Below are 13,438 nucleotides of genomic sequence, written 5' to 3' on the forward strand. Positions count from 1 at the left end.
TTGTTAAGTTATATCCAAAAATAATCTTTATACGTAGCATCTTATTTGCTTTTTTAAATTAAGATTTTTTTTTCTTTTTTTCCTTTTTTTTTCTGGGTCACGTGACACAACAGAACCAAGGCTGAGTCCGCCATTGCCCATAGCCTCGTAAGATCGTACGGTGCATGTAAAACCGCTAATGGTGATGACGATTTTAGTAAATGTAGAACCTCTAATGATATTAGTGGTTCTATATATAAATCCACTATCATAAATATAACATAAATAGATTATTGGAAGTTGAGTAGTTAAATGAGACTTTGATGTTTGAGCAGTTATATGTGACCATATAATTAAATGAAAACTAGTAATAACAATAACGATTTTAATAAACTGCTGAAAGCAAATTTTAATAAAAGAACTGCTAATGAAATTAGCTTAGCGGTTTTTTTTTTTTTTTTTTTTTCTTTTAACACAAGTACTAAATGTAGTATAAAATAACCTAAATGCAGGATTTATAAAATAACAATTAAACTTGTTAAAGACTATACTACCCTTTTATAACCCAATCTAATCTTCATTATTAAAAAATTAAAGTCCTATCGGTTTTCCCATTGCTAAATTCTCATCACATACTTACGAGTTTGATAATTCCGATCAGAAGATCAAAGAGGTTGAATTTTTAAATACTTAGTTTTAGAATAAAATCATTCAAGAGTTTAATATGGGTTTTTAAGTAATATCCAAAACCCAAAGAATATATGTGATATTGAAGTATGCTGAATTTTCTTTGGGTTTTGGATTTTTGATTTTTGATGATCTTTGATCAAGGTTGGAGTTTTAAAACAACAAATTGACTTTATCAATGCAATATTATGAAGCTGGATATCTGAAAAATCATCAACCATATATGTTCTTAGCATTGTAATCTGAAAGTTTATTGGCACGCACTAAAAGGCCTTGGAAATTCATGCCGGTGGGCAATGACGAGGCCTGGAAATCACAGCCGGTAGTAAGGAGAAGGTCCCGGAGATATTTTACGGTAGTTTAATCAAGGCCCCGGAGAGGTTTAGCGGTAGGATACCTCAGGCATCGGAAATTTGAAAAGGAAGGCGGGTTCAATTGCTGTCTTGCTGTAGGAAATTGTCAACCTTGCTAGTAACAAAAAAATCATATTAAGGTTCATATTGAGGATATATTTTAGGAAGATATATTTGTTTCTATCTTTTATATTGTTTCCTTATTTCTAGTAATCTAATTAAGGTAACACTAGGAATAAGAGTTGTATATATATGTTTCACCCCGATTAATGAAAGTTAAGCCGTGAGTTTCCGTAATTCTACGTGGTATCGGAGCAAGGATAATTTTTTTTTCTCTGTTTTTCCTCTGTGTGTTCGACAATGTCAGGGGATGTAGAAACCCCTCCATTATTGCCTCTTACCAAAATTGAATCTAATTCACCGTTTTACCTTGGACCGCAAGATCGGCCCGGGGATTACATTACATCACAACGACTCAAGCTTGATAATTTTCATGAGTGGGCACATGCTATACGAATTTCCCTGTCTTCCCGGAGGAAATTCGGCTTTCTTGATGGAAGCATCACCTCCTTCTCACCGCCGTGTACGAAGGACAATTGGGTTACAATTCATTGTATGCTTGTTTCTTGGCTTATGAACACCATTGATCCCGAGGTAAAATCCATGCTTTCTTAATATGATAATGCCAAGAAATTGTGGGATGATTTACATGAGCGTTTTTGTTTAGTTAATGGTCCGAGAATACAACAAATTAAATCGGAACTTAATCGTTGTGAACAATTAAAAAATATGTCAGTGGCAGTGTATTATAGCAAATTGGCAGTGTTGTGGGATGAACTTGATAAATTAGAACCTTTAATTGCTTGCAATTGTGGAAAGTGCACATGTAATGTAGGCCGTCAACATGCAGATCGGCGTGATGGAGATCGCCTCCAGTAGTTCCTGCTCGGTTTATATTCCGAGTACTATGCGTCTGTTAGGTCCAATTTGCTAGCTCAAGACCCCCTGCCCTCCTTGCTTAGGGCGTTTCAACAGGTGGCTCAAGAAGAGAAGGTGCGGGGTATCTCTCGACAGAAGGAGGAGACCCCTGCTCTCGGGTTTGCTGTTCGTACGGGTACTGGAAGAGGCCGTGGTGGTGTTTCTGATCGCCAGTTGCCTGTGTGTGAAAAGTGTAAAAAGGTGGGACATGAAACCTTGAAGTGTTGGTCCGATAAAACTTGCAATTTCTGTAAAAAGCGTGGGCATGGGGAAACTCGATGCTATGACAAGTATGGGTGGCCGGAAGGTGGTGTAAGCAGCCAGGGGGGCCAGCCACCTGCTAGCCGTGGTCGCGGGGGTCCGGTGAAGGCCAACGCGGTTGTTGGTGGTAGTTCAAGCTCGGATGATTCAGGTACTTTTGCCTCGGGTCGTTTATTCTCAAGTGAACAGTGGAAAGCGATTACGGGATTGATGGGTAATGCAACAATTTCCGAGGTAAGTTTGATGAAACCTCTTGGATTATTAACACGGGGGCTACTCATCATGTGACCGGAGAAAAACATTGGCTTTTTGATACAAAAAGTTTTGAATGTCCGGTTGGTTTGCCTAATGGGGACACAGTGTTGGCATCTCTTATTGGTTCTGTGTTTATCGGACAAGATTACTCTCACCGGAGTACTCTATGTTCCTAATTTGAGTTGTAACTTAGTTTCTGTTTCGCAACTCAATGATGATCTTAATTGTACTGTCCAATTTAACTCTTATATTTGTGCTATACAGGACCAAACGAAGGAGCTGATTGGAACGAGAACTAGGAGGGACGGATTGTATTACTTTAGCAAAACGGATTTGGTGCATCATGTGAGCGTTGCAAATTCAGAGTTGGAGTTGTGGCATCGTCGTATGGGTCATCCTTCCGAGAAAGTAGTTAAGTTGCTTCCCACAGTTAGTAATAAAGCTTGTTTAGATAAAGGATGTGAAGTATGTATGCGTGCTAAGCATCCTAGAAATAGTTTTCCTTTGAGTGATAATAAAGCATCTAGAATTTTTGAGAAAATTCATTGTGATTTGTGGGGCCCGTATAGACATGTTTCCTCATGCGGAGCTCGTTATTTTTTGACAATAGTTGATGATTATTCTAGAGCTGTCTGGATTTATTTATTGAATGATAAAACAGAGGTTTTCCGTATGTTTTTGATGTTTGTTGCCATGGTAGATAGACAGTTCTCTCAAACCATAAAAATTGTGCAATGTGATAATGGTACGGAGTTTAATTGTTTGCGTGATTTCTTTGATACTACGGGTATAATTTTTCAAACTTCTTGTGTGGGAACTCCGCAACAAAACGGGAGGGTTGAGAGAAAACATAAACATATTTTGTCTGTTGGAAGAGCTTTGAGATTTCAAGCCAAATTACCCATTTATTTTTGGGGTGAGTGCGTTCTTGCTGCAGCTCACCTTATTAACCGTACTCCCACTCTGTTGCTACAAAATAAAACTCCATTCGAAATTCTATTTGATAAACCCCCTATGTTTGATGCCATTCGTACTTTTGGGTGTTTATGCTTTGCACATAATCAGAAAACTAATGGAGATAAGTTTGCTAGTAGAAGTCGAAAGTGTGTTTTTGTGGGTTATCCTTTTGGGAAGAAAGGGTGGCGTTTGTATGACCTTGAATCTAAGGTATTTTTTGTGTCTCGGGATGTTAAGTTTGTTGAAAATGTGTTCCCGTTTGCTACTCCCGAGGAGTAAATATTGAGCCCCATATGTTTGATTCGGGTCACGAAGTTCATGATGATTTTGTTGAATTTGAGGATACTCAAAGTGATGAGGGGTGTCGTGGCCAAGTGTGTGATAATGTGGGTGGCTCGGGGTCAGACCCGCAGGTGAATCCCGCGGGCGCGGGTTCGGCAGCCACACCTACTGCCAGCCCGCGGGCGCGGGGTCTGCGTCTGTACAGCAGCACGGCGCCTGCTGCCACTCCACAGCACGTGGAGCAGCCCGTGTTGCTGGACGATGCTGCTGCCACTCCACAGCACGTGGAGCAGCCACGTGATGACAACAGTTGTACAGGGGCAGCAGCTCCCTTGGGGCGCGGGTTCCGAGAAAAGTTTCCGAATGTTCGACATCGAGATTTTGTGACTCACTTCGTTTTTGCTAACAATCTGGCTCTCTCCACTCCGTCCAACACTCCTTCAGGTACTCCATATCCTTTAGCACATTATATAAATTGTGACAAGTTTTCTGTGAATTATTGTAAGTTCTTGGCAGCTATTGTTGGTGGTCATGATCCGAAATCTTTTAAAGAGGCCATGAAACATGAAGGTTGGAGGAAATCTATGCAAGAGGAGATAAGAGCTTTGGAAGATAATGGTACATGGACCTTAGTGCATCTTCCCCCTGGTAAACGTGCACTAGGGAGTCAATGGGTGTTTAAGACAAAATATTTGTCTAATGGTGATATTGAGCGTCTCAAATCTCGGCTAATTGTTTTTGGCAATCATCAGCAGGAAGGCATAGATTATGGTGAAACATTTGCTCCAGTTGCAAAGATGACAACGGTTCGGGCTTTTCTTGCAATTGCAGCATCCAAGAATTGGGAACTTCATCAAATGGATGTGCATAATGCTTTCTTGCATGGTGATCTTGATGAGGAGGTATACATGAAATTACCTCCCGGGTTTGAAAGTGAGGATCCTACTTTAGTGTGTCGCCTGGATAAGTCCTTGTATGGGTTGAAGCAAGCACCGAGGTGTTGGTTTGCAAAGTTGACTGCGGCTTTGAAAGGGTATGGTTTCATTCAATCTTACTCTGATTATTCCCTTTTTACGTATACGAAAGGCAAAGTTCAGATTAATGTCTTAGCATATGTTGATGATCTTATAATTTCTGGTAATCATTCCGCTGCATTAGTTGGTTTCAAGGCTTATCTGAGTGATTGTTTTAAAATGAAGGATCTAGGTCCTTTGAAATATTTTTTGGGCATAGAAGTTGCTCGTAGTGCTTCAGGTTTATTTTTGTGTCAACGAAAATATACGTTGGATATCATTTCTGAAGCAGGTTTGTTAGGGGCAAAGCCGAGTGGTTTTCCCATGGAGCAAAACCACAAGCTCGGTCGTGCCACAGGTGCGTTTCTTGAGGATCCGGAGGCATATCGTAGGTTGGTTGGTCGTTTGATTTATCTAGGGGTCACTAGACCAGATCTAGCATACTCCGTTCATATTTTGTCTCAGTTCATGAAAGAGCCACGCATTAAGCATTGGGAAGCAGCTCTTAGAGTTGTTCGTTATTTGAAAGGCACCCCGGGTCAAGGTATTTTGTTGAGTGCTACTAGTGATCTTACTTTGGAAGGTTGGTGTGATGCAGATTGGGCGGCGTGTCCTCTTACCCGTCGATCTATTACAGGTTGGTTGATATTTTTAGGCCATTCTCCTATCTCTTGGAAGACTAAAAAGCAACCAACAGTGGCGACTTCGTCTTGTGATGCCGAGTACAGGTCAATGTATGCAGCTACTTGTGAGCTGAAGTGGCTAAAGGGTTTGTTGCTAAGTTTGGGTGTCCATCATCCTAAGGCAATCAAGTTATTTTGTGACAGTCAATCTGCTTTTCACATTGCAAAGAATCCGGTCTTCCACGAAAGGACCAAACATATTGAAGTTGATTGTCATTTTGTGCGAGATGCAATTATAGACGGCTTAATTTCTCCATCGTATGTTCCTACGACTACTCAATTGGCCGACATATTCACGAAGGCTCTTGGGAAGTCTCAGTTTGATGGTGTTTTGTCCAAGTTGGGCACTTTTGATCCTAGTGCTCCAACTTGAGGGGGGGTATTGAGGATATATTTTAGGAAGATATATTTGTTTCTATCTTTTATATTGTTTCCTTATTTCTAGTAACCTAATTAAGGTAACACTAGGAATAAGAGTTGTATATATATGTTTCACCCCGATTAATGAAAGTTAAGCCGTGAGTTTCCGTAATTCTACAGTTCATAATCATTCATCTAACCGTGGATGAGTGCTTAAAATATTTGAGCTATGGTTAATTTACAAGTTAAATGTTATGGGTGCTTAAAGAGTTATTAAGGCGAAAGGTATGTTAAAAGAAGGGTGATATTTTATTTTTATTTATTTGTTTATTTAATTTTTTTTTACAAGATAAAGAAGGGTAATATTGAAAAGATAACAATTGTTAAAAATTAATTTATCCTGCATTTAGGTAAAATCATACCTACATTTAGTACCTCAAACCGCTGATATTATTAGCAGGGAATCTTGACCCGAAATCAACGACGAATTAAAAAGGGTAATTTTGACACGAATATACCCTCGTCATGGGTCAACCAAATTTCATCCGACTACCCGAATTGACACCTCTACTAATGACGTGTCGCGGTGTCGTTAAGGTTGATTAGGTTCATCAATTAAAGTTTCTATATATATTTTGAAGTGTTTAATATTTATTTTATTTTTTGTTTTGGTGAAATTAAAGTGAAACTCATAGCTGATAAAATTTAATTGGTCAACAAAATTCAAATCAAATAAGTTCACTAAATATTTTTCTTATTTGGAAAGATAGAAAGATACGGAGTATAAATTTTTGGTTACAAAAATACATTACTCCGTACCTTTTTGTTTTAGGGAACAAAAATACATTACTTTCCAAAAAAAAAGGGCGGTTTGTGTGAATTCACTGATCTCGTTGGGAAACAATAAAAAAAATAATCGGGTTAAGAAACAAAAAAAAAGGGAAAGCATACTTGTACTAGAATTTAGTCAAAAAAAAAAATCTATAAATATCAGTCTCACCATTAATTCATATTCTTTCATACTCCTCACAAAATTTCTCTCTGTCTCTCTCTCTAAAATTTCTTAGCTTTTCCTCCACCTTAAAACACTCAACCTAATTAGCAATGGCAGCATCAACCTCTTCATCATCTTCTTCCAAGAAGATAATCCTAAGGAGTTCCGACAAAGAGACTTTCAACGTTGACGAAAAGGCAGCAATGCTTTCTCAAACCATCAAGAACATGATCGAGGACCTCGGCGACAGCACCGATCCCATCCCGCTTCACAATGTCACCTCTAAAATTCTCCCTAAGGTTATCGAGTATTGTAACAAACACGCTAATGATGATAACTCTGAATCCGTATTACCTAAGGAGAAGGATGATGAACTCAAGCAGTGGGATAAGGACTTCCTCAATGTTGACCTAGACACCCTCTATGATCTTATTCTTGTAAGAAATTTTCTTTTACTTTTTGATCTACTTTCTTTATTTGTGATATTATTTGTTTGTTTCTTTTAGTTTCTTTGATTTCTTTCGATTGTTTTATTCATTTTGTTTATTTACGATATTGTTAGGACTAATATTTCAATTTATGATTAATTGATCTTGTTTTATAGGGTTTTGAGTTAATTTGTGTTTTAATTTTTTAGGGTTTAGGGTTCGAAAGTATAATAATATGAGTACCTTAATCTTTCTTCTGTCATCATAATACTAGTTAGTCTTTTGTTTTTGGGCTGGAATTATTTTACAAATAAAATAATTTTGATTAAATTTTGTACGATTAAAATTATATTAGATCTTAATTTTGGGTGTGATTGGTTGCTCCATATGAATTCGATGACCAAATTGGAGTGCATACGAGTTCTTTGGAATCTTTGGATTATTATAGTTAGTTATTTAATTTTATAATATATGATTATAGATTTCTTATGCACGTATTTGTATTTTATCATAATTTTTGATAATATGATAATAGTTTGATAGTCAAACTTCGCAATCGCATTATACGTAATACTGTACCCAAACCTTTTTTGCTTTAGATGTATCATGTATGAGTTGTTTATTAATATGATTAAAGGGTTGTTAAGTTCCACGTATAAATTATTAGATGTATCATGTATGAGTTGTTTATTAATATGATTAAAGGGTTGTTAAGTACCACGTATAAATTATTATTATTATTATTATATACAAGTACAATTACGTTTTACGAAATTAATTATGTGTGATATGATGATGTTATGTAGGCTGCAAATTACATGGATATCAAGGGTTTGCTGGATTTAACTTGTCAATGTGTGGCTGATATGATGAAGGGAAAGACACCCGAGGAGATTAGGAAGCACTTCAACATCAAGAACGATTTCACACCCGAACAAGAGGAAGAAATTCGAAGGGAGAATCAATGGGCTTTTGAGTAAAACTCAAGTAGCAATGGATGCTATTAAAAACAACTCAATCTACCAATTCCAAAACTGTTTCTAATTAGTTTAGTTACTCGGCTTGCTACATACATTTGTTTGCATAATGTTTTAGTACTCACTGTGTTTACTGCTTCATTGAAGAACTCACTATGTTTAGGATTTTTTAATTTACTGCTTCATTGAATTAATTTCAAGAACTCACTATTTTCAATTGTTTACTACTACATTTAATTAATTTCAAGGATAACAAGTTTTTTGTATTTTTTAATTTTTTTGTATAAAATTTATTACTTGTGCATTTCAAGCATGTTTACTGGTAGACTAAGAATAGGGTGATTGTTATACCTGTTATAAGTGGGCTATAATCAGAATGACACTCACAATATAGAAAACGTCTAAGCTATTATGGATTATTTGATTTTCAATTTATAGTATTGGATCTTGTATGACTTTCGTTTAAGGGTGTGTTCTCCTCATCATAACAAACAAAGTTTTAGGTGTAATAGTTATAAAGTTCAATCAACTATCTTGCAATAAGATTAAATCACGTGTAGTAGATTCCATTCATGTTTAATCGATTATAGGTAAATAAATTACATTATACAAGTATATATTCCAAAATCAATTATATAATTTATAATCAATCAAGTTGCATTACACAAATTAATATTCAAAAATCAATTAATAGGTTTCATTCAAGTTACTACCTATAATAGTTTAGGTTCCATTTAAGTCTAATATATATATTCCAAAATCGATTATATTTCATGTCTCTAACAACCTCAATAACCACCTACGAAGTACGACATTGACTTGGAGTGTAGATCGGTGATATCTTCAATGCTTTATCATAATTGGGTGATGTTCTCTTCAATTAAGAGTAGCTAATTTCTCTATTTAGGACTTAGATGAAACCCTATTAGTATGGTTTTATACTACCTCCGTTACAGGTTATGTGCAACGATTAGACATTTTCCCTCTCTACTTTATGTCAAATCGTTGTACATAACCTGTAACGGAGGTAGTAATTTAAATGTTTGAGAATTATTATTGGTTTTATGATTGCGGTGTTAGTTTGCTAGCTAGCACTTTGGGTCAGCCACATAGTCTTGAAAAGAGCCGATTGAACCTGCCAGATCTTATCTCTCCACAAAATCTTGTTGCTTTCAATCAGTTCTGATAATTCTGGTTAGCTACTTAAATTAGCCTTGAAACGAGTCTACTAAAATCTGATTTTCCAGGTGCTTTCTATCTATATTACTTTACTTATGTTTTGTATGTTTAGTTAATGTTTGGTCGTAGATCCTTGCCTTGTGATTTAAGTCCATACGATTCTGAAATTGAACGCACACTTAGAAAGTTAGGAGCTTTGAATAAAAATACAAATGCTTCCTATGTATTTCTGATGTTGTTGCTGATGCTATTCGTACGCGTTTATTTAATTGTTCTTTAAAAGAAAACGCTAAAGAATGTTACAGTACAACTTGGGCTCAATTGCAAAAAGATTCTCAATTCAATTGGTAAATTGAGTGCTTTGAGACGTGCGATAACCACTTTTGCTCAAAAGCCTAATGAATTATTTTATGAAGCATGGGCACGCTTTTGTAGTTTGTTACGTGAATGCCCACATCATGAGGTTCCTAAATGGCAGCTAGTACATAGTTTTTATTATGGACTTAATTAACATAATCAACAAATGGTAGATAAAATTGGTTAACTTTTTACAATAAAAATGGCATAAGTAGTGATCGAATGAGAAAACTAATAATTTGGTACATAAAGTGAAATTCATTTTTTTGGTGAGATAAAAGTGAAAATCATACCTAATAAAATTTAGTTGTTCAAAAAAATTAAGATCAAACAAGTTCAAATGAAGAGGACTCAAATAATAATAATCTTGTACTACAATTCTTTAAATCCTAGTTATTCAACTTGTGTATAACCTTTTATAATCAACAGTATTAGTTTCCTCACTATTTTTTTTTCCCATCAAACTGAATCCGATCCCTTTATCTTTTCCTGAAAAAAAAAAAAGAATCCCACAATCTAGAGGAAATTTAGACAATTACCACCTTCTGTTATGTCCATTTTAGCAATTACCACCTTCTTTTTTTTTTTTTTGAAAATTACCACCTTTTATTTTAAAAAAATCAAAAGTTACTACCTTCTTGCCCCCAACTACCACGTGACGTCATTTTAGGCCCATTCTTTCCCTTTCCTCCCTATTTTCCTCACATTCTTATTTGGATTCTCATCTCCCCTTTCACTTTTTTTCCCCAAACCACCAATAATTGTTCGTCAATTTTGATTTGGAGAAGTGAATTGAAGTGTTTTTGATTGTTTGGGGGAAAAGAAGTGAAAGGGGGGATGAGAATCGAGTTAGGAATGAGAAATGTGAGGAAAATAGGGAGGAAAGGGAAAGAATGAGCCCAAAATGACATCACGTGGTAGTAGAGGAGCAAGAAGGTGGTAAATTTTGATGATTTTGAAAATAGAAGGTGGTAATTTTCAAAAAAAAAATAGAAGGTGGTAATTGCTAAAATGGACATAACAGAAGGTGGTAATTGTCAAATTTTCCTAATAATAATGATAAAAGGTTGTAAAGTGATAAACTTTAGCTTGATTTCATTATCTTTGTTTTGGCCAAAATTTGCTCGCTAGATTCGACCAGGTTCTATAGGACAACAACTAGATTAGAAAGTATGTAAATGATAGTGTAGGTTCAATGAATGAGGGTAAATAACCTACGAAAGAAGTACAAAGGGGAAAGGGAAGAAGAGACACAAGATGATAACGCAGAAAACCCCAAAAATAAGGGTAAAAACTGCTGGTGGCATTGAGTCCACCAATCTACTAGTTTGAGAATGAATTACAGGTACAATACAGGTTGTTTTGTGACTAGGAATAAATCTGTAATTTAACACTAATTGCTAATGACTATGAAGTATGATGCCTAGGGCTCATATCTTGTGTTTTTACAATGGTTTTTAATCCTATTAATAATAGGAGAGCCTTTTGAAGTCTTATAACAGCTTCTTTTATGATTCCTTGAAAGTAGGAGATTCATGCCATGTTCTCTTTGTGTTTATCCTTTGCCTTTTGACTTGTTCTTCGACGATGGTTAGTGGAGGATAGTGGGAGTGTCCTCCATGAAGATAGGAGAAGTAGTTTGATTCCTTGATTTGGTCTTCAACGAATGTGGACTGATTTGTGGTGCAGATACATTTAACATTTCCAATTGATTTATTCCTGGTGGGAAATATCTCCTCCTTGATGGTAGGAAAGCTTATAACCACTTTTGTTTCGGGGTTTTTTGTGAACTGCTCGGATACTGGTCACGTTTTCCTGGCACCGAGACGTGGACACCTGCAAAACAACGAATATTCCGTTTATCGGAATATTCGCCTCCGACGATCAAGTTAGAGATCAGAAATCGGAAAAGCTAGAGAGAGAAAGTAGAGAGAAGTTGGAGCTCTTTAATGCTCTATATTTTCGTTATGTCACAATCCACCCCTCCCATCATAAATGATTGGAGTATTTATAGGGGTGGGAACATGTACCCCTCTAGGGTTTATGCCCTAGAATTTCGTGACATGATTGGCTGCGTAATCAGAGGTTGCCACGTGTCATGGGGGGCGCCGTTTTACGGCTCTCAAGGGTTTCTCGGGATTTGGGCCTGAGGTCATCAGGGCATTTTTCTCTTTCTGATGTTGTATTAGGGCGTTTAGAGATGGCTGACATGCGTCACCCTGACGGGTGGACACGTGTCTCACTCTCATAGGGCCACGTGTCGCCTTTTTACTGGGCCACGTGTCACTATGAGATTGGGCCACGTACCTGGGGTATTTTTACCCTAAACATTTGCCCCTCAGAGGGGGTGGCTCGTACACTTACTGGCCGCCTTCTCTGAACTTGCATTCTGGACGTCCTGGTACTCTGGGTTAGGTTTGCCTCCCATCTGCCCTGGACGTCCATATACTCTTGATTCAAGGATCTTTTTGCTACATGGACGTCCATATATTTCGCTCTGGAAGTTCCCGTACTCCGAGAGAGGCTTAACCTCTGAGTTCATTTGGGCGTCCACTTACTTCGGGCTGGACGTCCTCATACTCTGGGAGGAGTTGATCTCCTAACTACCCAGAGCGGCCACAGAAATGAGGCTGGACGTTCTGATACTCTGGGAGGAGCTTATCTCCTAACCACCCAGAGCAGCCACAGCAATGGGGCTGGACGTTCTGATACTCTGGGAGGAGCTTATCTCCTCACTACCCAGAGCGGCCACAGCAATGAGGCTGGACGTTCTGATACTCTGGGAGGAGCTTATCTCCTAACTACCCAGAGCGGCCACAGCAATGAGGCTGGACGTTCTGATACTCTGGGAGGAGCTTATCTCCTAACTACCCAGAGCGGCCACAACAATGAGGCTGGACGTTCTGATACTCTGGGAGGAGCTTATCTCCTAACTACCCAGAGCGGCCACAGCAATGAGGCTGGACGTTCTGATACTCTGGAGGAGCTTATCTCCTAGCTACCTAGAGCGGCCACAGCAATGAGGCTGGACGTTCTGATACTCTGGGAGGAGCTTATCTCCTAACTACCCAGAGCGGCCACATATTTTCTTCGACATAAACTGGGCTTCAATGATTTCAGACGTACTCTCTGGCTCTTTAATCATGCTTCGTACGTCTGAATTTTTCCTTTTGGACTAAACGTCTGAGAATTGGGCGGACGCATTTTTCTCTTAGATATTCTCAAGTTTTGGAGACTAAGTGTTGAAGGTGTAAAACTCTTGAATTTGCCACTTGACTCATTTCAACTCACTTGGACGTGCCGTCAATTGTCCGTCCGATTTTTTCACAAGTTAACAGAACCCTAACGTCGTTCTGTCCCTTTCTTCGAGTAATTTCTTCAAGAAATTACCGTTTGAATGTTTAGGCGGGAAAGACGGTTTTACCATTTTGCCCTCATGAATTCATTCTATAAATATGGGAGGTGAATTCTCATTTTCACACTTTACCCAATTGTGAATTCTAGAGAGAAGTCAGAGCGTTCTAGTGAGAGAAAGTTATTTTTTCCTGAATCTTCAAGAGCGCCGCCGTGAGTTTGAGTTTTCCGGGCATTTTTGAGTTTTCCGGTCAATCTTCAAGAACTTCACCACCACCTTCAGAGCTTTCAGAACGTACAGAGGTAGGCCGTCTACATTTTCTCTTTTACTTTTACTTGTT

The 13,438-nt window shown here is 37.7% G+C and overlaps 1 protein-coding gene and 1 non-coding gene across 2 annotated transcripts; one reads left to right on the forward strand and one right to left on the reverse strand.

The window, feature by feature from the left end:
* Window positions 1-6,912: 6,912 nt before the first annotated feature.
* On the forward strand, window positions 6,913-8,304 carry LOC145614464 (SKP1-like protein 1A). The gene is made up of 2 exons (XM_081669519.1): window positions 6,913-7,239; window positions 8,037-8,304. The coding sequence occupies exons 1-2, from the start codon at window positions 6,913-6,915 to the stop codon at window positions 8,208-8,210; spliced, it is 501 nt and encodes a 166-aa protein (XP_081525645.1). The 3' UTR covers window positions 8,211-8,304.
* A 1,440-nt stretch (window positions 8,305-9,744) lies between these two features.
* LOC145615799 (small nucleolar RNA R71) lies at window positions 9,745-9,851 on the reverse strand. Its single transcript, XR_014107388.1, has one exon. It is a non-coding gene; the product is annotated as a small nucleolar RNA R71 (small nucleolar RNA).
* Window positions 9,852-13,438: the final 3,587 nt, after the last annotated feature.

Source organism: Chenopodium album, chromosome 25 (genome assembly GCF_948465745.1).
Source record: "Chenopodium album chromosome 25, dcCheAlbu1.1, whole genome shotgun sequence".
In the NCBI taxonomy this organism is placed as follows: domain Eukaryota; kingdom Viridiplantae; phylum Streptophyta; class Magnoliopsida; order Caryophyllales; family Amaranthaceae; genus Chenopodium; species Chenopodium album.